At 42.4% G+C, this 25,600-nt stretch overlaps 1 protein-coding gene across 1 annotated transcript; it reads right to left on the bottom strand.

Annotated features, from left to right (window-relative positions):
* Positions 1 to 14,939: 14,939 nt before the first annotated feature.
* LOC108978889 (protein sister of odd and bowel) lies at positions 14,940 to 18,134 on the bottom strand. The gene is made up of 2 exons (XM_018949397.1): positions 16,218 to 18,134; positions 14,940 to 16,075 (listed from the first exon to the last, which is right to left on the bottom strand). The coding sequence occupies exons 1-2, from the start codon at positions 18,044 to 18,046 to the stop codon at positions 15,595 to 15,597; spliced, it is 2,310 nt and encodes a 769-aa protein (XP_018804942.1). The 5' UTR covers positions 18,047 to 18,134; the 3' UTR covers positions 14,940 to 15,594.
* Between the last annotated feature and the right edge of the window lie 7,466 nt (positions 18,135 to 25,600).

The raw sequence follows: 25,600 nt of genomic DNA, 5'->3' as shown, positions 1-25,600 counted from the left end.
TAGAAGCAGCTGGAAAGTGGCTGCCAAATCACCAAATATTTCATGCTTTAGAAGCCAAAATGGTTGTTTATGCGGCTCTATGTGAGAAAACATGAATGAAATGGTGAAACGGTGAATCAGATAGTTTTCGAACTGAGTATTTCTTTTCAGCAGAATGTGAATTATTTCCATGTATGCTCACAAATGGGATCAAATGTATACGTTTGAATTGGGGTCTGAGAGATTATTCAAAACTTCTGTTGTGGATATGAGAAATATATCGTTGTTGTTTTACTACTCTACAGTAAAGATAATGAAAAAATTGTCTTCTTAAATTTTTGGCTGTGTTAACATCTGTTGTGTGCTGATCGCAAGAAACAAAATTTACTTCTAAATTCTAAAGATTCTTCTAGGTCTCATGAACTAAATGGTTCTCATCTACTTAATTCAGTAGGCTGAATATCTCCTTAGGGCGTCTTTTCATATTCCTGGTTATACATATTTTGCAGAGCAGGGAGGAGCGCAAATTCGGTGTGGGATTTGTCGTCAAGTCCTGGCATTCTCACCGGTGAACGTCTATCCATAATGCACATATCGCTGATATGTGCTCACTTTAACGCCAGATTGGGCAAAGAAGATATCTTTGGCTCAACGGTCGTCAAATTCAGTCTCTATGCGGCAATATGCCCCAATTTGTTGAGGTTGATCAACTTCGCTGGAGCCCGAAATATGGTTATCTGTAGTACTAGATTCCAGACGAGAGTACGAAGAGCTTGACAAGCTGGTCAACAGGGGTAATGCTCAAAAATTCTACGAAAGATGCGGCGACTAACAGAAGGTTTCGTGACTGGAGCATACTCTTGTAGAACCCCCAGAGGTGAACTAGTGACCGATGCCCAGAGCATACTAAAGTTTTGGATGAAGCACTTCTCCAACCTGCTGAATGGCAGCATAACGCCATTTTATGGTCCTTTGTGCGTTTGCCACGGTGAATATCGCATTCGATGGAACGACGAGCTGTACGAGATATACGACGACATTGACATGCAAGTAGTTCAGMGAATTAAAAGACAGCGGCTATGCTGGCTAGGTCATGTCGTCCGAATGGACGAAACCCCTCCAGCTCTGAAAGTATTCGACGTAGTACCCGCCGGGGGAAGCAGAGGAAGAGGAAGACCTCCACACCATTGGAGGAGAAGGCCTGGCTTCGCTTGTAATCCCAAAGTGCGAAAAGAAGAAACGATTGGGGCGCTGTTGTTAACTCGGCATAACCGCTTAAGAAGTGTCTACGCCAGTAGAGTAGAAGACGAAAACCTCTTTGGGGCTTCATGTTTGCATATTCTTAGTTATATCTAGAAATCCTTCCCAAACGCATTGTATTTGTTTAGTCGAAACAGTTTCGATTAGTATGCGTTCAGAGAGTAGTTCTCAGCAACATTTTCACAAATTCGTTTGAGGGCAGCAAACAAAGTATATTAATGATTCAATGAACAGTCTTATAAATTTGCAACGACTTCATTGCAATATGTCTGGTGCCAACAAAATCAGTTCCAGCTGAAGTTGATGCAATATACATCCAGAATTAGGGAGTCCCATTGCCATAAAACAAGAAATCTTTACAATTGCACTTATCTGACAGTAGCCCCTAAAAGAGGAAGTTGCCACTCGTTGCTGGCAAGGAGGTTTTAAGTGTCTGTATAAATATTTCTAAGTAGAAGAAATTCTTTAGCACAGCTTATATTTTTTATGAGCTGAAAGTAGTTCCGACTGACATTTGCAGCCGTTTTTATGCTGCGCTTAGCCAACATAATCCAACTGGCTGTTCACACATGCCTTCTATCTGCGGTATGCACAATGTTCATGGATTTTCGAAAGTGCAACAAATAATAATTGCTGGTTTAATGAGCACTCTCAACCAGATACCAGATAGCTCAGTCATAATCCACCGCAGTGGAGCGTTAATATACACCGGATCGCCGGTAGAAGCGCTCATTTCCCATCATAACAAATGCCGTTTTGCCACTTTATCACCTCTTGTCCTGGCAACTTCTCGCGGCTCTTTCGGTTTTTTTCGTTTCTTTATTTAATTTTCCTTTTTTTGCTGTCAGCGTATGACGAGCATTTCATAAACAGATGCATTTGCCTACCCATTACCCGGTAAGCAGTCTGCCAAGCCTCGTCCGCCACTCATAAGCGCTTACCTATGTATGCATGTATGTGTGTGTGTGAGCCACCACATTCACCCAGCCATTCTTAAATTAATTGTTGTGTTAGGTAAAACGATTTGAGCGCGCTGCTGGCGCTTTGGCCATAACGATCGTTTTAAGGACATTTCACGCTCGTCTGCGCTAAGCCCCGCTCACATATCCGACAGCTAATTTGCGCAAATGTGGCATATTGCAGCCGCCGGTTTGTCGCATCGGATTGACGCTTGATTACCTCGAATTATCTAAGTAAACACAAATGCACATATGCTGCTTCTTTGTAAGAGTGTGTGCACTGCGGCCCCGCGGTCCCATGAAAGCGGTGTTAATGTTGTCGCAGATGTCACCACCACCTTGACTACCATTGCAACCACCAAACAAGCTACCGACAAAAGCAAAAAAGCGGCACACTCCAGCTTTTCCGTCCCTCATTCATGGCCGCTGGAGTGGTGATGGGCGTGGCCGTAGATACTATTTGCCTGATAAACTGTTGAAAAGTATACACCACCTCGTTGGTGGGGAGGTTGTTGGTGCACGGCCTTCTTTGGCGATTGCTTTTGCCCTCTTCGCTGTGTCTGTGATTTATGCAGATTTGCCGAAAACTCTTGCTGAGATAATGAAATAAACGCTGGCGTTTGATGTGCTCAAATTCATTGTTTCGGCTAACTAGATATTTAATGCTGGCATTTAGGTTTTTAGACTTCAAAGCGCAGCCGTTTTGCCATGGCTAGCACTGCACACAGACACCAATACATGAGTGGATGGGTGCCCATAGGTGTGTACATACTTATCGAAGATTAATGGCTGGAGGAATCTCTCCAGCAGCGCTTAATTTTCGGCGCAGTTATGAAATGCAGAGATGTTATCGTCATTCAAAAGTTGATAATCGCATGCAAATGCTTTAAATTTGTCGTGATGGACTCCGTGAATCCGAAATCGACTTTGACACAAATATATAAGAGTATTGGAATTGGCAATCATATGGTATTTAAGATATACTCGTACTTATGAGTGAGTTAATGGAGTTTTTTACGTGAACAGAAAAGTACAAGCTATCGAGAAAGCAAAATAGAAACCAATTAACTATAGTAAATATTTGGGTGCCTAAATACACACTGCGTTTTTGCAGGAAATTGTAAGGCAGATAAGTTTGCTAGACCAGGTACTTCAGTCTCAGTAACTGTGGCGTCCATGGTTAGGAGCTCCGCCGGTCCCTTGTGGATCACTATTATACTGTTGGGCTTCAAACCAGCATAACAAGCATTGATCAACTACCAACAGCTGTGCAAGTCGCAACGTTCTAATGACTCAGAGTACAGAGTACATCGTAAGACGTCTCGGTAACTCTTCGCTGTTTGTAAGGTCCACCTTTATATGATTGTAGGATTTTTAACTGGACACTCTCCGATCCCGATCCTTCCCGCATACCCGCGAGGTGTTCGGAAGAAGATGAGATTGCATTAATTCAACAAGAATGGTTCGCTCATTTCAGTTTGAAAATTTTCGAAATGAAAGATACATCTCGCTCTGGTCGACCTATCGTTGAAAAAGTTGATGAAATTATGGAAAGGATTGAACAGGACCGCCACATAAGCAGCCATGACACCGCTAAGGTACCAACATTGATCATCAAACGGTTTTGCACCATTTAAAAAAGGCTGGCTACAAAAAGAAGTTCGATGTTTGGGTACCACATGGATTTTCTCTGAAAAATTTAATGGACGGATTAACACCCGCGATTCTTTGCTGAAACGAAATGAAATCGAACCATTTCTGAAGCGATTGGTAACAGGGGACGAGAATTGGATCAAACAAAATCAACAACTGATGAGATTGCAGCAAGCAATCGAAAAAAATGGCCAGAACTCATCAATAAAGGGCTGCGTCTTCCATCAGAATAACGCTAGACCACACACATCTTTGGTGACTCATCAAAAACTGGGAGAGCTTGGCTGGGAAGTTTTGATACATCCACCATCAGACTACCCTTTGTTTCGGTCAATGCAGAACTTCCTTAAGGAAGCAAAAATGGCTTCAAGAGAAGCCCGTGAAAATAACTCTCTCTTCTAGCTGAAAAATGGTAGATATAGAAGAGAAGTGTGATTAGAAATATGAAAATACTTTTTCGGCTACCTAATAAATAGTATGTGTATAAATGATCGCGTGACGAGCTGAATTGATTTAGCGTCTGTTCATCCGATCGGCTGTATACATACGAACAAGTCCCTCAGTTTTTGAAATACTCGATCAGAAGCACAAAGAAGCTTCAAATTTGTCCGAACCGCCGATATCAGACCACTATAATGTGTGGTTGTAGGAACAAACAAACTGAACGATTGAAGTCTAGTGCAGATATGGAAAGCTTTTTCATTTAATGAGTTATTTTCACGAAACTTGGCTCGAATTATGGTCCGAGCCAATGTGTTCTATATTTTGTTTGATAACACGTCTCCTCCTAGCCTCGCTGATTACTTCTTTGTTGTTGTAAAATAACCTTTCGCTTACACTCAAAAATTTCAAGTTGATTTTTGCTTCTTAAAAAAGAGGTTTTCTGAAGCCTTATCGCCACTTCAATTTCCCATAACAAAGATATCATACACCGTTATCAGCGTACTGAAAATTCCTTATCACAAGTAACTTGAAATATAAGAACACCTAGACTAATTTCTAAAAATTTTCAATATTTTCACAATAGTTTTTCTAAATTAAAAAAAGATATTGCCTTTTCGCCAAGTACGAATTAATCCAAAATATTCCATTTCTTTCAACGAGATAAAACGAATAAGTCGAAATCTAAATGCATAAATATTTGAAAATACTCTTTGAGTGCATATGCATACATATGTACATACTATACCTTCAATATGTTAGAGTTATAAAGTTGATTTTACTCATGTGCCATCTTTGATAATTACCGTTGTATCCGGTGTTTGCTCTTACTAATGAAAGTGTACTTTCCCATTAATGTGATTTACACGAGGCGGAAATTTCGTAGGTTTTAAACTCTTCACTTCCATTTGCTATCTTACACACATACACACACACATGCATACAAGCATATATAGTGTATGCAAATACCCACTCCATTCAGGGGTACTCCATTTTTCAATTGTTTGCGACTCAATTTAAGTAAATAAGTGCATACATGTAGTTAAGTACGAGTATGTTAGTAATGTTAGTACAAATATGTATTAATTTTTTCCACAAAGTGTGACAACGTTTTCGGTACTTTTGTTTTAGGCCAACAACGTAACAACGTTGGTGTTTTTYCCCCGTTTTTGTTTGCATAATGACAAACAGGATTACGACATTCTACATAAATTATTCCCATAAACGCCTCTTCCGCGTATTACATAAAACTCTGTACATAAAGTCGAAGTGTGGCTGAGTGGCGGTGTTGTTGTTGCCTCAACAGGGTGTTAGCGCTTCTATTTGGTGGTGTTGGCGGCTCGTATGAAGCCACGCTGACTTTAGATGTCTACAAGTTTTTGGCGGCTGCTTTACTTTTGACGTATTTGCAGCGCGCACAAACCCTTTTTTATGACCCGCAGTAAATGAGGACGCTGCCGGCGTGGGCAGGGAAGATGGTGCAAGAACGCAGCTGAAAGTTTACAAATTTATTATCGACAACAAAAGAAGCGACCAAAGCGACCGGCAAGCGAACGCATACATTATAAGCCGTAGTCACCCATTGATGAGTTTGGGGCAGCAGTCGGCAGGATCTGCTAGTCGGAACAACTAACTGCTTGAAGGTTTTCTTTAGGGACTGACTTGAGTCACTACAAAATCAACTAGCAATTAGTGCAGCTATCTGTTTATGGCGGCGCATGGCGAAAATATCGATCATTGCCGCGTCTGGCAACCACCACAATTATGTTTGTTGATTTTTTCGCTCATAAAACCTTATTATTCCAAATTTTCGTTAAGCAAGTTCCTACTTTTTTCTATTTATTTGTAATTGTAAACAACAATAAATAAAGTAAGAACTTGCTTTACGAAAATTTGTTATTGAATCGTTGTCGATTAGTTTGTCAAGCGTTAAGCGGCTCACTGATATCGGTACACACTTATTTCCTGTGTTGCAACCAATTACAACAATCAAACACCAATTATACCCATCACTTGACAGGCGTTTACTCTGCACACAAACGATTGAAGTTACGCGTTCTGAAGTGAGTGAGAGTCAAGTACCCTGTAGGGAAATGAGCCAGTTTAAAGTTAATAGAAAAAGAAATACCAGCTGAGGAACTTTGCCTTAAACTTTCAATCTATCGAATTGTTGGAAAGTAACGCCTGGCGAATCGAGGACAGTTACTGCCCCTTTATAGCCTTAACAGACGGCAGCGTTAATCCGGATTAACTGCGCACTTAATCAGATCCGAATTTGTAGGTGACAGACGGCAGCTGTGCTAGTTTTAAACTCTCGTAAACAGCTGAACGCTGTTAATTAGTAAAGTTTGTCACTCTCACGACTCGTACATATTTGTCTGATCTGTTCGAGTTTTCCTACAATGCGGGTATGCAAATACTTCACTTTACTATGTCGGTGTATTTATCTTAAGTCGTTAAAGAATAATATTTAGACCAAAGCGCACCGCTCCGTTGTGTTTACAATGGGTACAGTGGTTAAGAAACTAAGGTACGCAATTGTTTTCGGAATAATCATATAAAAATTGCGGACTCCACATATATTTCGTCTATCTTGGTACCGGTATTAGCACGAACAACAATGTTAGCCTCGAAATCCTACGCAGAATAACTCTTGCCAACGGGTGCTACTTCCGACTGAGTGGGCAATTGAGAAGTAAAGTCCTCTCTCGACGAACAAAAACCAAACTCTATAAGTCACTCATCATCCCCGTCCTGCTATATGGTGCAGAGCCATGGATGGTGACAACATCTGATGAGTCAACGTTGCGAGTTTTCGAGAGAAAGGTTCTGCGGAAGATATATGGTTCTTTGCGAGTTGCCCATGGAACGACGAGCTGTACGAGATATACGACGACATTGACATGCAAGTAGTTCAGCGAATTAAAAGACAGCGGCTATGCTGGCTAGGCCATGTCGTCCGAATGAACGAAATACTCCAGCTCTGAAGAAGACCTCCACTCCGGTGGAAGGACTAGGTGGATAAGGACCTGGTGTTACTTGGAAACTTCAATTGGCTCAACATTGCGAAAAGAAGAGACGACTGGAGCGCTGTTGTTAAACGATGTCTACGCCAGTAAAGAAGAAGATGACTCCACATATAACGATAAGCTGGTCTACAGAAGACACTATATTATTCTCGTATAAGACTCGCAGTTAGGTTAAGGACATTATGGAAACTTAGGGTCTTGGCGCACCAGCGTTCAACACTCGCGTGGAAAATTACCTAGTTTTGCTTCAAAAATTCAACTCAAGTAGTTACATAGTTATTTAGAAACTTTTGCTATCGTTTGCTTTCGATCGCCTATTAGATCGACACATCTGAACGGCGAGGATTCTAAAAACAAGCTTAAAGAGAAGCTCATAAACTACCGTTATGCATACTTTCGTTCTACTAGTTACACTTTTGTCTAAAAAAGTGCTTAAGCCGTATTCAATCACGATTATCAACTGCTTCTACGTTAATTTGCTCCACAGTACGCTGATGGGTGAATACATATTGGTCAGCTTGAGACCTAGTCAACGTAAAGGCGGTACATTTAATGTGTGAATGTATGCCCTCCATGCGCTGTGCAAATAAATACAACGCTGCAAGTGAACGTATGAACCGATCATCGGCTAATCGATGTTAAGTTTCGTTGAACGATCGGACAGATGTCTTGCGCTAACCAACGTGACTACACAAAGTTTAAACTGTAACAAGCTGGTCAACGCCATGACGAGCCCTAGCTGCTCAATGAATACATGCGCCTAGCAACAGCGCCGTACAGCCTGCAATATACCCCTCACAAACATTTCATCATTTTTCATACACCGGTGCCATTTAGCACTTATCCGCTTGTTGGTAATACGCGTGGCGTTATCGCTCTGCCGGTGCTTGTGTTTATGTTTGCATTGTTTTTTTGTTGTTGTTGTTTTTGTTATGCGAATAGGTGCAATTTCACACTTTGCCAACAACGGCAACCCGCCAGTTGGACGGTCAGCGCAATGCGTTCTTTGTGGTGATTCTTCTTTTGTTTATGTGTACCGTTTTCGAGTCTTTTTTTTACGCTCGAGCACCGCATTGTTGCATACAGTTTTTATTGTTGTTGGCGCTGGTTAAGTTGCTGTTGCGCGTTGTTGGCACGGATGTTTACGCGCGCTGGTTGATGGGAAAATTATGAAATTCATTATTTGTGTTTGCCTAATAATTATGACAGTAAGCGACTACGACAAGCAACACGAACAATAACCACATCCGCGCTCAATGATTTTGCTTGAGTTGGTTAGTTGCGCTAAGCGCACGGACTTGACTGTGCGCTGGGGCGTGCGGACGTGCGGGCGTTTGTCATAAAGTCTGCAAACTAAGCCAGTGCGGCGCGCGCGCTCACAAAGTAAGAAGGTCTGTGTCGTACCGCCTTTGCTGTTGCCTTTGAAGCGCCGCGCGAATGGCAATTGGCGTTGCCAGTATTCATTCATCTCGCTGTTGCTGTTGTTGGTGCGCCTGCTTTGCAGCCTAATAGGTTCATAAACGAGATGATCGATAGCCCACACATTGTTGCCATTGCAACTGCCACGTTCGTGCGCAAGTGCGCGAATATTTTCAACACCTTGCCGCAGTGTTCGCGCTCAACGCAGCGCCGACACACATGCGTGAGGCGTGGCTTTGCGGCCCAGCTCCGTAACTAAACCGCGCCGTAGAAGACGCTAAGACTGCATTCTAATAAAAAATAATATGAAATAAGAAGCGGCAAGCTACAGCGCTCATGAAGATATGTAGTCGTGCTGTGTATTGGAATAGTATTTCCTAGAACTGCCACAACTGGCATACCGTCAAAGGCGTAGTTGTCGGTACTATTTTAGCGCAGCAACAGCAATTCGGTTTTCTTTTCTTAATAGAAACATGCTCATAAAGACATATAGTATATATAATATACATATATACCGCTATTTACATAATACGCTTTTACCTTTCGGCATGTTTGTCGAGGGCATACAAATAGACACGGCTTATACACACAAATAAAACACCGTGGATCTGGATAGGGTGCAGGGTTATGTTTCGCTGCCACTTCCAGTGAGTGTAGGCATAAGTAGGATGAGCGTTTTAACACCCCGTGAGACATTTTAAAAGCATCTAACAACCTTTGATTAACTCTTTAGAAATGTGGAGAATAAGCTTTGAGCTGAGGTTTAGCTCCAATTTATTTATGCCTGGCACTTTAAAACTATACATTGGGTCGGAAAAGTATTTCGTATTTTACCAATAGATGTCGGTGCAGTCGTATATCTCCAGTGCTACCAATCACATTGTGTCATACCATATAGTGTTGGAAAGTTGAGATATTAAGTTTCATTCAGCCAAAAAAAAAAAAATTAAATTAAGAATTTTCGATGTGAAATATGCCCTCGCTGTGATGAAATTATGGAAAATATTAACCAGGACCATCACATAAGCATCCATGACATCGCTAAGGAACTAACATTAATCATCAAAAGGTTTTGCACCATTTAAAAAAAAGCTGGCTATAAAAAGAAGTTCGATGTTTGGGTACAACATAAATTGTCTGCGAAAAATTGAATGGCCCGAATTAACACTCGAGATTCTTTCCCGAAACGAAACGAAATCGAGCCATTTCTGAAGCGATTGGTAACAGGGGACGAAAATTGGATCATATACGACAATAATGTGCGCAAAAGATCATGGTCCAAGAGTGGTGAAGCTCAACAAATGATTGCAAAGCCAGGATTGACGGCTCGAAATGCTATGCTGAGTGTTTGGTGGGATTGGAAAGGAATCATCCACTATGAGCTGCTTCAGCCTGGTGGAACGATTGATTCTTCATTTTACTGCCAACAACTGATGAGATTGAAGCAAGCAATCGAAAAAAACGGCTAGAAGTGATCAACAGAAAGGGTTTCGTCGTCCATCAGAACAACAATACACCACACCATATTTTTATGACTCGGCAAAAATTGGGAGAGCGTGGCTGTGAAGTTTTGATGCATTCACCATATAGCCCTACCATTAATTAGATAATTATTTTTTGACAGCTTAAGCAACCGCTACACGTTTTCCGACAGGGTTCGCAACAAATTTGTCGCGCGGCCGCTTACAGAATAAATGGCTGCTTTGTTGTAAGTAGAAGCGCTGCGGTCCATAAAATTGTCACTGTATTAGCAAAAGGTATGTAAAAGAGCCGTGCGGAAACTTCTTCACTTCAAATAGTATCTGAAAAGGTTAGAAAAGAGAGCGAGATAAATATGCGCAAAGGGGAGACGGGGGGGAGGGGGGCGCCTTAAGTGAGCGCATGGATACGAATGGAATGACGTGAGCGGCAGACATTTCGGCGGTCGTGTGTAAAGCACATTTACTTACACATTCCTACATACACATATAAAGGGCGAACTAAAAAGCTCATGAGCGCTGCGCCGTCAGACAATCAGTCGCTTGTCAAACGCTGTGGATTTCTCGCCTAAATAGTTAGTAAAGTCATCAAAAATATGTGTCTTTCAAACGCACATAGCAACATTTAGGTATATTCTTAGGAATATTTACTTAGTATGTGCTAAGTTGTAAGCTGACTGAGCTTAACTAAGCAAAGCCATGCGTCTCAATTTTGAGAATTCGGTACGCCTTATAAGAGCTCGGCGCGTACATGAAATAGAGCTAACTCTATAAATATGAGTAAATGCACTTAGTTTTGTATGTGTTGGTGTAAGAAATGTGCGAATAATTACTAGGCGAACAGGCGATAGATGAACCGAAGAGCGGAATGAGCAGTGATGTGTAAATTTTAGGCAACGAACCCAAGGCCCTGGAAACAAAGTAGCACTCATCTCATATACCTAATTAGTTGCGAAACTATTATAGAACCAGGTGGCAACGCTGCGGCCTTCAGCTGTACTCTGGATATAGGCAATGGCAACAAGAGCCGTTGCGGCGGCTAAAGCAAAGTGATGTGGCGTTTTATTGCACGCTCAAATGTAAACAATCCAATGACAGCAATTGCAACAGCCCGACGACGAAGGCAAAGCGAATGTCTACATTATAAATAGCGAACTGAAAAAAAAACACGAAACGGCAACAGCAACAACAACAATCGTGCTAGGCGCAAGCATTAAACAAGCGCTAATAAGATAGCGCGACAGCTTATCTCGCCCGATTATTGCCCGCGATAACACCAATGCCAGCCAACAAAAAACCGCCGGCGCTGGTGTTTGGCCAACGCGTTAACCGCTGTCACCGGCAAATGTCAATAGTAATTGACATATGACGACTGAGTGACAAACGCACGACGCTGCAACGCCCGACATACACACACCGGCGCGCGCCCTTACCAATGTAGCTTGTATGCTCTGGCTCTAGACAGCGCCAGCAACTGCGCTGCTTTCGCTTTCAACGGTGTAGGTAGGTGCGGCAAGCCGCCTATTTTGATGGCTGAGCGGGGTAATCGGGTTGTGGCGTTGCTAAGCGGCATATCGGTAAGCAAACAAGCAGCCCGTTTGATTAGGTGCTGAACAATCAAACTTCAAAGGCATTTGTGCCGCCAATTTGTCATTAATGTCATATAGACAAGATCGCGGTTGTCGGAAATTACAGCGTAAACGGCGACGTTGGCAGCGTTTCGTACAGCGGCGTTGCAGTCGCCTCAGTCGTGGCAAATTATAGTTGATGGCGGCTAATCTGATAAAAGAGATATGAATGAGACGTGCGCCGAAGTGGATCAATATAACCAATAAATTCCCAATTGCACCATTTTCTTGTGGCTCTCCGACCGCCCTCTCGTTGGTGGTATGACACCTTTGATCTTCAGCGCCCCCAAAAATAGATTTATATGTGTTTATAGCCATACTCAACTTTTTTTTACACTCATGTGGGTAACTGATGTATTATGTTGGTACTTTTGGTACAGACTTCAGCTTCATTTCGTTGGTGGCTAATGAGTTTGCGCTAATTGAGTTTTAAGTGTTGACATTGCCCCTAAGTACATTTTACGAATATCGACATCAAATGTCTGCTGTTTTCGACGCTAGCTGTGTTTCCACGGAATTTTTGGGATTTATGCAAATTTAGAGGTAATAAAAACTATGGATTCTTAGAAATTTATTGGTTAAGTACGAAGTTATTGTAGTGTGTCAACTTAGAGATTATTGTAAAAAAATTTTAATTCTCCGACAAAAGAATGAAAAAATGTGAACAATGAATATCAACGAATTAAAATGCTGTTTATTTTTAGCGATTAGCGTACACTTTTCTATGAGCTTAGCGTGTTCCAAGCGATTTTTTGTGAACTTGCTTTATATTTAAGTAAGGGCCTTAAGTACGCGCCAAACTAAGTACTTTTCGCAAATTCAAAACATTAAGTGGTTTTTAAAAATTATCTAACTCAAAATATTACCTTGTTTCTTTTGGCATTAACTTTGTAGCTACAACAATAATAAAATCCTATAGAGAAAGGAAAGTTAAACATAGGAAGTGGTAGCGGCGATTTCAGCTATTCTTGGTAATAAACTAGCTAGCAATAGTTCCATTTAGGGGTTACATGGGTTGCGTTGAGGCAAAAACGGTCTATTCTAAATATTTTTACCGTAAAAAACTAAAATTATATTACAATATTTTGTTATTTTAAAGATTTGAATGAAATTTCTAATGGAAAATATTCAAAACTGGGTCATTACGACATCATTTCCGGCAGACCCTCGGAAAAAAGGTCGCTCGGCGTTGACAGCAGAACTTCTTAGAGAATAATCAAAAGTGAAGGGAATAAAATACATGCTTTAGTTAAAAAAATTGAAAATTTAATTCTTGCAGACGTTTTTATCAAAAAATGCAAACTTTTAGGAGAATTCCTCGACGATTTTTAAATAGTTGTAAGTGAATCAAAAAAATTCGTTCTTTAAAAACCTTCTAAATTGTATTTTGAAGACCTTTCATTAAGATCTGTTAACTAATTTGTGAGAAACCTTGATAACTGGTCTCGAAAATAGAGTTTTGAGAAAAATGCGTTTAAAGTTTTAGGTGACTAGTTGACTGTAACTCTAAAACTGTTACTCAATAATCCAGGGTATTTTTTTGAAGCCGTGAAACCCATGTAACTTTCTTGATAAGAGTTGGCAAATAATGCCTGTAATGGGTTTTATTGAGACATCTTTATCAATGTTCCATGTTTAGATCGCTTAAGGGGTTACCCGGGTTTCCTTGCGTAAAAAACAGCATTTTTCAACAATTATTTTTTCTTTTCATATTAAAAATGAAATATTTTATTGTCACAAACATACACTATTAACAAAGAAATCATTTAATTTCGGCAAAAAGATTTAAATTTCAGTGAATATTTCGAAACAATTTTTTCCAAATAGTTGAAATTGAAAAAAGTCCTCCTTATATCTCAAAGACCTGTGTAAAATTACACGAAGACCGGTTGAGAAGTTCTCGAAAAATCTTGCCAACCGTCTTCAAAAACACTGTTTCGAGAAACCGCGTTTAAAGATTTGAGTGAACAGAGAGCTATCCTCGAGATCACAAGTTCTCAAGGCTGTATCTCAGGAACTATTACTTAGATCAATTTGAAAATTTAGAACCATATTCTAGAGGTGTTGAAGAATTTAATATTACAATTAAAAATTCAATTTTTTGAAAGCGTAAACCCATGAAACGACTCAAAAATTAATGGAGTCTTAATTTAAGTTAGTTTAAGATTTAGTTTATTTAATGGAATCTACAGAGGATGTATTCGAAAAATTGATGATCCCACTTTGTAAAAATGCTATGTCGCCAATTGAGTGCGTATCGCAGGTAATTTCAATATATATTTTCAACTTAATCATCCTTCAGTATCTGTTAAAAAAAAAAGAAGAATAAGGCACTTTTGGTTGAAATATGAACTTATGAAACAAAAAATAATCATTTTTATACTTTCATAAAAGTTTACCAAAATCATTTCTCTCCACTCATTCCTCATCACAACTAATAACTGCAGAGCAGTATTTAGGTGCCTCGGCAAAACAAGGGTTAAGGAATTGAAAAGTTATAACTAAATTGCTTGGAATTTACAGCTACATCTTGATAGTTCTATAAATTCCTATAGCTATCACACTCATATAATAAGCCGAAGCTATTGGTGGTAACACACACGCCGTTGATTTACAATCACACAAACACGCAGGCAAGTATGTGCTGCTTTTCACCGAAACTAATTTCTTTTTAAGCCTTGTAAATATTTGTTTGTGTTTAGTAAACGAAAGCAAATAGCTAATCGAGTGCTGGAAAATATTCCCATAAACACGACAAGTTTCAGCGTAAATGCTAGTAGAAACTATTGTTTACCGTCGAATGTCAAACAGTTTGTCGGCATATCTAAATCAACTCATTCGCTTGCTCGCCGACTGATAAGCAAACTGCATACATACATATGTATACTTATATAAGTTTATATGTATATTTATTGATGTCTGTGTGTTTCTGCAGGTACGTTAGTGTAATCTATACATATTAATGCGAACCCATACTTACTGCCCCATTAAAAAAGGTACTTTGCTATTTATATACTGCGAGCACACCTATGTTTGTATATATGCACGAATGGAAACGAGAAAACAAAATGAGTAAATGAAAATTCAAGGGCGTTCAAGTCAATGTGTGAAGTTAGATTTTTATTCAAATACACGAAATCGGACAGATAATGCAACTTCACAGATAGTAAAATCCGAAATACTTAAAATGTTTATCTATGTGTTTTTTTTTGTCTTTGTATCTATGTATGTGAAGGTAGTATTTGCGATATCCTTAGAGACGAAAGCGAATAATAAAGAAAATTAAACGTAAACTTACTTTGCTAGTTACTTAATGTATATGGACGCTATGCTAAGTTCATTTTAGTTATGCCTTTGCAAGTATAAGTATATATATGTACGAGTGTGTGTGTATTGTCATATGTGAAGCGCTCATGTGAGCGCACACCTACATAGTATTTGCACTAGCCTAGTGTGTCGAACGTTTGGAACGATAAGATTGTTTGGAAGCCTAATAATCGCAAGAGACTTAAAGTTAAACTAGTAATATCCAGAATACATATATATATATAAGTAAGTATGCGAAAAATGTGCTTAAGAACTATGCAAGTTAAATGCAAAAATCAAAAGGTCCATTCGGGATACTTAGATTAGAACTGATTTTCAGCTTGTCACTCCCACTAATTAATGTAAACGAACCAGAGTCCTGTGTAGATCACAAATATAAGGCCAAATGTTTTGCGCTCCGCTTGCTTGAGCACCTTATCACTTAATCAGTCACCGCGATCAGATCTATAGACGACGCGTTACCGACCTTGGTGCAAGCGGGCAAGAGTGTGACCGTCTTCGCATCCAAATTACGTGACGCCGAAATGGAACCGCCATTGCCGCCTGTCGTGGATTGGAAAATATCCGCAACGCTGACGGGTAGTGAGAGCAGATGCTCATTGCCGGGACCCAAGCCGCTGCCTGTCATGCCGGCGAGGTTATGTGTTAGACTGTGGCGCCGTAAATCGCAGTTACGTCGGAAGACCTTGCCACAGGAACTGCAGTTGTATGGCTTGATATCGGTGTGCGTGAGTAGATGCGTCTTTAGATTCGAACGCTGATTGAAGGAGCGATTGCAGACGGGGCATTTGTGTGGCGACTCCTCCATGTGTAGAATCTTATGGACGGCGAGGGTGCGCGATTGGCAGAAGCCCTTGCCGCACTCAGCGCACTTGAAGGGCTTTTCCTTTGAGTGAATGTATCTGAGGGGTGAGAATAAGGGTGACAGGAAAAGAAATTGCAATTATTATACAAAAAGTGTGGTTATTATTTATCGAAAAAGTTTAACTAAATATATAGAAATTAATATGTAGTTTATGTCAGTAATCGCGCAATGCTGCCTACCTGTGATCTCTGAGGTGATCTTGCCGACGAAATGCTTTGCCGCAGATATCGCACGAGTAGGGTCGTTCGTCGGTGTGCGTGCGCTCGTGTATGAGTAGATTGTAGGACTTAGTGAACTGGCGGTTACAGAATTTGCAAATGAACTGCTTTTTGGCGCGCTGTGAATTGGCAGACGCGGCAGCAACAGCCGTACCGCCCGCACCGCCACTGCCAGCATTGAGTGCGCTCGCCTCGTTCAGAGCGCTGGCAGCGGAACCTTCATTTATGACCAGCTGTTGATGGTTTAGCTTGTCTTGGAACATGGTGGCTTGTAGTGATGAAATCGATTCGATATCAGTCGATAGGGATTGCTGTTGTTGTTGCTGTGTGTTCAGCTGTTGCTGTTGCTGGTTAAGGCAGTTGAACGCGTTGGTGTTGAATATGAAGTTGTTGTAGCTACTCTCGAGTTCAGCAGCCTCAAACGACAGCCCCTCCTCGCCGTCCAGCAACGGCAGGTCACAATCGCCGAGGTCACTGGTGGAGAGGTCAGTGCCGGTGGCGCCCGCACTTTGCAACAGCGTCTGTATAGCGTTTGCCGTGTTGGCGTTACGTTGCGTTTTGGACGCCTCCTGGCATAGGTTGGCCGTATCCACCGCTTGCAGCTCTTGTTGCTGTTGTTGTTGCGCTGACGCCACAGTTGTTACCGTTGTTGTTAAGTTATAGTTGTTGTTGCTGGTTTCTTCTGCAGTGATGCCACTGGTGGTGCAACTGGCACTTGTTTCGCCATCGCCGCTTCCATCGCTGCTGCTGTTATTGTTGTTGGCGGTTATGGTATTGAAGCGGAAGACGTCCGATTTGCCGGTAATGCGCTGCAGCGCCAAGTACGACTCCAGCGCTTGCAGATTGAGCGCCGCTGCAGCAGGTGAGTTGACGGGTAGGAGTGCGGCCTGCTGTAGGCTGCTGACCATGGTGCCCTGTAAGGAGAGCACAACAGCGGCCGCGGCGGCGAGGTCATTCGTAGTTGACACATTTGCCAACGTTGATGCGCTGCTGTTGTTGGCGCTGTTATTAATATTGTTGTTGTTGTTGTTGTGGTTGCCACCATTGTTGCCACTGTCGCACTTACTCAACGGCAGCGTTGACGCTTGTTGGGTGGATGGCGTGCTCATGCTGAGGCCGTGGTTGCTCTGCAGCTGCGGTTCGCTGCCGGCGCCATTCGCATCTTTTGCCAACGCCAATGCCAGTGCGGCCACGGCTGGGCTAGAAATCGTTGCGGAGGTGCTGCAGTTCGGGGCAGAGTTCGTTTTCTGGCTATGTGCGCCACTAGCGGCAATACTATTATTGTTGTTGTTATTGGCGCTCTGCGCATTCTTGTTGCTGTTGCTCTGTTGCTGCTGCTGCTGCTCAAGTGCCGCTGCAACGGAAGTGGCATGCAGCTCGGCGGCGCACAGTTCCTCCTTAATTAAAGTGGTCAAGGCAGCGTTTGTGGCCGCAGCATTGGCTGTTCGTGTTGTTGTCGCTGGAAATTGTACCGCTGAGGACTGCACATGCACATGTCGCTGTTGTGATTGCGTATGGTGTTGTTGTTGTTGTTGCTGCTGCTGTAGGCGCTGTGTTTGCATTTGCTGTTTAAACTTCTGCAATTGCTGTTGTTGTTGTGGTAATTTCTGTTGCTGACCCGGTTGCATGCCTAGCTGTGCCTGCGATTGCTGTTGTGACTGCTGTCTCTGTGCATGTTGCTGTTGTTGTTGCTGCTGCTTCATATGCAGTTGTTGTTTAACACGGTTTTGTAGTAGTTGTTGTTGTTGCACACCGTTGCCAGCGGCATTCGGGCTTGTGGAGGAGTCCATCGCGCATGCGCAGCAGGATATCGCCCAATATGCAGCGAACTCTTGGTTAGCGCGCCGGCTGCCTGTCCGCGTGGCTGCTTAGTGATTGCCAGTTGTTGCGCAAGCGCACCTACGCAAGCTAACGACCAGCTTGCTGCTGGCTATCGATGATGTGGCAGTTGTTGTGATAGCTGTTGTAGTAGCTGCTGTTGTTGTTGTTGTTGTTAATATGACTTTTACCACTAGCGCTACGTTCTTTTAGCCGTTAAACTTTAAGTAGAGAATGTTCGTGCTGTTGTTGCTGTTGTTGTTGTGCTCTTCTGCTTCTTCGTCTTCGTCTTCTTCTTCCTCTTCTTATTATTGCTGCTTCACTGGCATGCTGCTGCGTTCGCTTGTGGATGCCACGGCGAGTGTATGAATATTAAAAATAACACGCCACCATAAATCACCGCTTAGTCACGCGCTCAAAAAGTCATAAAAATCGAATTTGACATTCGCACAAAAACAACAAGAAAGTAGCGAGACACTATTGCAAGCGCAGCGCTAAAGGCGAGCAAAAACCGCTGGCATATTAACAAACAAATTGATCGCCAACAATTACCTTTTGTTGTTTTTCTTGTAATAATGTATGTGCGAATATTTTTGTTGTATTTGAAATAATTATATATATTTTTACTTCCCACTTTGCACCACCTGCATCTGCGTATGCGCTTCCAAGCGCTGCCCAGCCTCGTGGTCACTGAGCTGATTGGTCGTTTGCGGTTTCGCACTGCCGCAACTGAAGCGGCTATAGATCACACGTAAGAATCCTGGTGGCGCGCTAACTAGCTTCGTGTGGCTGCTTGGTCTGTAGTCGCGGCTGGTGAGGCGGCGCCGCGTCGGCAATTAACTGGCACTTGTGCGCAAACTGTTTCCACCGTCGAATGACAAGGGCGGCACGTGCGCAACCAGCGACGTTGCGGACCACACGCACTTTGTTGGCTTAGGCACTTGAGCGCGTGTTTTCAATGTGTGCAATTAACACGAGCCACGAGCTCCGTCAACAACACACAATTTAAACAGTTCAAAGCAAATAAGCAAATACAACAAAAACACAAATAACGCAAGTAATAAGTCTTATGCAATTGCTAACGAAATGTTTTCAGTAGAACGCTATATTTTGTTGTTGTTGTTGTTAAACAGTACTTTCTTTTCTAACTGCCTTTCCGCTCACACAGTCGCAAACACCTTGAAAGGTGGTTAATTGTGGCTTTTGTTACAACTCTGACGCTTCGACGCTGTGCGGCTGACGACTGTCCACACTACCTTCTTGCGATAAGACGCGTTCACTACCGAATGCAATATTATCGAGAACGCTATCATCAAAAAATAAAAAATAAATATATATATATATGTAATAAAACACGCGCACAAAACAAAAACAAATACAAAAAAAAAAAAAGAAACAGCTGCAACGCTGTCGCTGCTCTGTGCTTTCAGAGTGATGAGTAAGTGGTGTATGACGTGCGCGTAATGTGGCTTCGCGTTGAGGCGCGCACAATGTTGGGCAAGTCCACGGAACAACTAAAAGTCCATTGCGTCGCTGGTTTGACGCGGACCTCCTGTGCAACAAGCAGAGAAACCATAACCGGCGCGCTACACAACCAATAGCACACACACACACACACACACACATGCAACGTAGACAAACCTGCCAGCCGAGGCAACGCGCTTCGCTACTCACTCATTTACTGAGCGCACTCACCTCAGCACCCATACAAACGCAAACGCACATAAACATAAACAAATAAATGACCTATGCACAGACGATCGACAGCGCTGTATGTGCACGTTTGTGTAAGTGCAAGCGCGTATGTGTGCGATGCCAAACTGAGTCGAAACACTCGTCTAAAGAGCGCGCGATTTCACCTAGTCAAGATGTTGGTGTTTGCTTGTCTTTGCACGTGTGGGTATTAAATTGCTCGTTCATATACGCTTGCAGCGCTCACGCTCACACACGTACGTACGCGTACGCTGCCACACACGCACACACACACACAAATGTATAACCAGTTTCTTTGCGATCTTTTTCTTTTGCTGCCTCTTAACGGGTTTGCGCTCTCAAACGCTTTTGGCTCCGGCAAATGTTAAGACGCGTTGAGATTGAATAGTTACAACCCGCAGAACGAGTTAGCTTGAACCGCAGTTAACTGATGGCCAACACACGTTTGCCGCCGCTTAATGGTTAGTTCGTTGGCTGGCTCGCTGCCTAGCTGGCTGAGTGGCGAAATCCAGGCATTAATGCAGCGATCAATGGGAATGCAAACGAGTTGTAAACTCGCGTGGGTGTAGTTATTTATACACAACAAACCAGCAACGACGATCGAATTCTCTTGATATTCAAATGAGAAGACAAAAGCTTATAAATATTTATGTACACATGTACAATAATGAAATTAATGATAAAATAACACCTTGGAATAAAGGCCTAACACACTTTTTATGAGATTTGGGTGAATGTTATAAATCTATAAAAGAAATTAGGAAACTTTTGTTCGCCACGACAGAAAGCTCGTTCGTTATATCGACGAGCTATGCGAACATGTGATTTCAACTTCTTAAGCTGAACCTGAATATGAATGCATGTGTTGAAAACAAATTTTCTTACTTTTTCGCACAGAACGGCACGAACATAGTTATGCTTCTTTAGCTCTTATTCTCGACATTATAGGGCCTTAAGTTTAAACTTCTTGTGCAAGTGGATTTTTATACCAACATTTTTTCTTAAAACTATTTGCAACGTGGCTCCTATTAAACCACAAATATAACACCAGACGACACAACTTTTGGGTCTGACTTTTGCATGTTAAATTTCAGTTTCTCTTACACCAAAAATAAGGGAAAAAGTTTTTTCATTAAAGTTGATTTTGTAGGCGGCAAATGGGAGACATCCGTCTGCAAGCAGCGGATACCGTGAAATATCTAGAGCCCATCCTGAATAGGAAGCTTTCATGGAAGCCGGATACTGCAGAAAGAGCAAAAAACGCATCGATTACCTTGTACAGCTGTGGACGAGTAATTGGCAAAAGATGAGGCCTCTAAACGAAAGCGGTCCTCATACTTTACGACACCATTGCCAACCACATTATGTTCAACGGAGTTCTATGAAAACCAGACTTGCAAAGAAACTCAAGAGCGTTCAACGGGCGGCGCTCAGGCCACTCCAACCATGACACTTAACGACTCTTGGACATATTGCTCGTGGATATCCCAGAATGTGTACGGTTGCGAGAGTTGCCATCAGATTAAAGGAGGCTGGGTTCCCAAAAGATCATCTGTCTGAACACTCAGAAATCCTCACTTTAACTTGATAGCGGATGACTTGAATCATGGAGTCCTCAAACCGAACTCTGGCGGCTTCTTTTCTACTCATATACTGTCCAGGGATTTGTGGAAGGGAGTTGGAGGAAAGAGAAAACACTTGGGGATAAAGTTGGGGAAGGGGTGTACTGTCAGGAGCTGTCTAGTAACTCCAGCTTCAAATTTCCTGACTATTGCAGCGTCTTCCAGGCCGAGATTGCAGCCATTAAGGTAGCTCCAGAGTGCAGCCGCCTTCAGAGAAGCGTCCATCCACTCATTAACACTGTGTTCAGGGCTGGTTAAAGAGTGCCTAACCTCGTTATCAATGGCATCGATAGACTTGTTATGGGTTCCAGGCCAAATTGCCTTATTGGCGTTAACGCAGTAAAGCTGGTAATCCTTCCAGACATTACCTGCATAAGCTGTATGGAAGAAGATGAGGTGGAAACAACTCAATACTTCTTCTTTGGGAGGTCAAGATTTAAATACTTGGGAGCGCATACCTTCAGACATCCCACAAAGCTGGCGAGAATGGAAATTAAACGCCGGTGCAAATTTGTACTGGCTTCTAAGCGTTTTGATAATTTATAGTCCGAACACAGGAGTTCTTCTTTTCTATGGCCTCATAAAGGAAACTTTTCAGTTGAGGAAATATCTTCACAAAGGGTATTATTGTTGAGATAAAATTTTTTTGTAGTTTTGCTTTATTATATGATGTTGCACACACTACTGTTATATCCTCTGTTCGACATGGTGCCATAGTAAAAAGTTCAATATATAGTATACTTTATAATATTGTATTTACTGCACTTGCAGACGCAATAGCCGATAAAAATGGAGCGTTAACAATTTGTGGTCCCCCCACGACATAACAATAATCGTACCTTCAGTTTCTAAGCACCTAAGCAGAACTATTTGAAACAATCAGAGTAATCAGATAAATAATAATTAGTGAAAGTTCATCAGCTAACTCTTTTGGATAGTTCGGCAATGGAATGCAGATATGAAAAATACTCAAAGTTGCACAAGTACTTTGTATTTACAAAATTATGGAAAGGCAAATACTATTAAATTTGGAAAAAATTCGAGATACAAAGTGCAGATAAGTCCTTCTCCCCCTGATCTCTCTCCCGAAATGGAGGTCCTCCTCTTTCTCTGCTGAATCAAACACATTCAAAGCTGGAGTGTTATCTTTCATCCGTAGAACATGACCCAACTAGTGCAGGCGCTGTTTCTTGATTCGCTGAACTATGTCAATGTCGACTTATATCTCGTGCATCTCATCGACAGAGGGCCACAATTCATCCACAACACTTTTCTCTCGAACACTCCTAAGGCCGACTCATCAGATGTTGTCATTGTCCATGTCTTCGCACCATATAGAAGGACGGGGATGATGAGTGACTTGTAAAGTTTCGTCTTTGTTCGTCGAGAGAGGACTTTACTTTTCAATTACTTTCCTACTCAGACTACTTTGCCTCTGTTGGCAAGAGTTATTTTGCGTTGGATTTCAAGACTGATATTGTTGTTGATGTTGATGTTGGTTTCAAGATAGACCTAGTTGTCTGCCACCTCAAAGTTAATCTAACCTTAGCCAGTCTTTTTTAGCTTTCTACTTTTGTAAGCCATGGTTCACCACGTTCAATCCTTTATTTTCATTTCGTTTTTACTTAAAGTAACAAACACTTCCATATCCATATACATACTTAGTATATAGCCATGTATTTATACATCTACTGTGCTACTTTGCCAACATTTTCTACGATCTGAGATAGGAGTGTGTATAAATTTCTCCGAATTGATTTCAATTCCTCTTATCATCCTTAATCCACTAAAAGTTGTAATTTGGCGTACGCGTTAATAACTTATTTGGATCATTATACGCATGCGCATATGTAAATGGATTGCGTGCGCACACTTATTACGGTTATAAAGTCAAAATCAACTTTTAATTGCAGGCAAGCGTTCAAGCGGCCGGAGTAACCAGTGGCTGTCGGTAGTCGGTAATCGGTTGGACTGCAATTCAACTTAATTTCATTTCGCGAAACGACGCTCTCTGTTTTGGCATTCTTTCATAATTTTACTTTTGATTCCAGCAATTGGTTGGCATTTTTAGGATTTCTTATTTACGCGCGCGGCTTCATTTCGTTTTCATGTGATAAACGGCGGCGCAATCAAATGCGCCGAGATCAAGGAAGAAGCTGCCTATCAGGTCCGCTGACCGACTGGTTAACTTGCAGGTTGGCTTACATAAGCGCTGGCACGTCCAGCGCAACAGTTGTCTACTCATAACGCTGTCGGTATGCCAATCGACGATGCGTCGGTCTGTCCGCCTGTCTGTCTATGTGCCTATCTGCCTGCGCACTGCTTTCTGTGTCGCTTATAAAGGTGTGTATGTGTGTGTAGTTGTAGTAGTAGCATTGGCATTCGTGCAGCATTTCCACAATTTATTTCAGCATTAAATTGCAATTTTGCTCTAAAAGTTTGCGCTTAAGCGTTTTCCACCGCTTATACAGATATTATTTTGATTAATGCAGCGCAAACATGTCATTCGCTCGTTTCGCTTGATTAACCCAAACGAACTGAACTTCCATAAACGGAGAAGCTGCGATGGCTTGCGCTGAGTTTAGCCAAGTTGTGGCGCAGTGCCGCGCTAGTGCTGTACCTGTACCTCTGGATGCCTGTGTTGGCGCGAGTGATGATGCGCACAGCGCTTCGCGGGCAGCCAGGGTGCGCGCTTGCGAATCGCTCAAGCGCGGCTGCAACATGTGGCTGTCGATAGCTAGACGGACAATGGCGCGTGTATTGGCATGACCGAACATCACTGGCTCGTTAGTTGAGTTAGCATTGCACGCGGTCGTTTTCTCTTCGACAGGCGCGCATTAAATACCATGTACAAGTACAGGATAGACACTTACGTATATGCATATATATGCATATATATATACCTTACAAACATACTTACGCTTCAGCACTCATACATATTTGCATGGCGCGTAGGCTCGCTGGCCACATTCCATTGTGCCGCACTTGCGAGCCGGCAATTTCATTATCGCCGTGCAAACAGCAACCATAACCGCTTACGTAAGCGCAATAGCGTCGAAGCTCATGTCATTCAAGTGCACGCGCTATTTTAAATGCGTAATTATGCCACACTCTGCCCTAAACATTGGTCCACGCACCTCACCCGGCCCACACCCAACACCCTTTAACGCCCGCCTGCTTGCCTATTCTAATGTTGGTTGTGCAACGCATGCTTGGGCCGCTGGTTGCATTCTCATGAATACCGCCACAAGGCCTCGCGCTGTTGTTGCATATTTGTGCGATTTGTGGCATTATTTATGTGCCTAAACGCATGCGGCATGCAGCTGGCGGCCAGCTTCAAAGCGACTTGCATAATCTGAATCTCGAAACGTTGCACGTACAACTGCGGGAGCGAAGGGCGTGGTATGCGCCGAGCTGCATATGAAGTTATTGCGCTCATTGCACCTCATGCTCATTGCTCATATGGGCCGGTCGTTTGACCATTGCTTTATTGTCGCAGTCATGTTGACATACTGTCCAGCTGTCCCAGCGATGGGTCCATCGATTTCAAAGACGCATTTGCGCGGCTGTTATTGTCGCAACAGTGGGACCAAAATAGTTGTGAATGTGATGCCATACAATTTTTTATGGAAACCTTGGATTTATAGAGAAAACTCAACCAAGAGGGCTTTGCATTTGACAATTGGCGGCTATGTAAGCCACTGAAGTTTAATTCAGAATATCGAGTTTTAAAATTTTTAATGTTTTTTGAATATTTTCACCGTTTTTATGTGATCGCAACACACTGTCTCAGCGCCTACATCATCGCACAGCACCAGCAACAGTGCCGTTTCCGCTTTGCGATTTGCGCAGATGCAAATACCAGCCCTCATACTAGGCATTCATTATTGGCTTCCCGCTCTACATGCCCCAGCTCTCCCATTGCCAGCCAAGAATTATTGGCTTGCTAAGTTGTCTTGAGTTTGCTGCGATTGGCACAACAACTGCCACAACAGCGATCAGCCGCGGCAGCATTTGTAGCAGCGTCATCTGTCACACAAGGATGTGTTTACCGTCGGCTTCATCCTGCTTTCCGGCGCAACGCAGGCGCGTTGTAGCAATGCATGTGCGCTCGCTCATTGTGCACCCATTTGATGCGTGGGCTGAAATTACACGATCACGATCGACGATAAAATTTTATGGCGCGTATAC

The sequence above is a fragment of the Bactrocera latifrons genome, unplaced genomic scaffold, assembly GCF_001853355.1.
Source record: "Bactrocera latifrons isolate USDA-ARS-PBARC rearing strain unplaced genomic scaffold, ASM185335v1 scaffold_129, whole genome shotgun sequence".
NCBI classification, from domain to species: Eukaryota; Metazoa; Arthropoda; class Insecta; order Diptera; family Tephritidae; genus Bactrocera; species Bactrocera latifrons.
The sequence above is the reverse complement of the archived record's forward strand: the minus strand, read 5'-3'. Positions and strand labels throughout refer to the sequence as shown.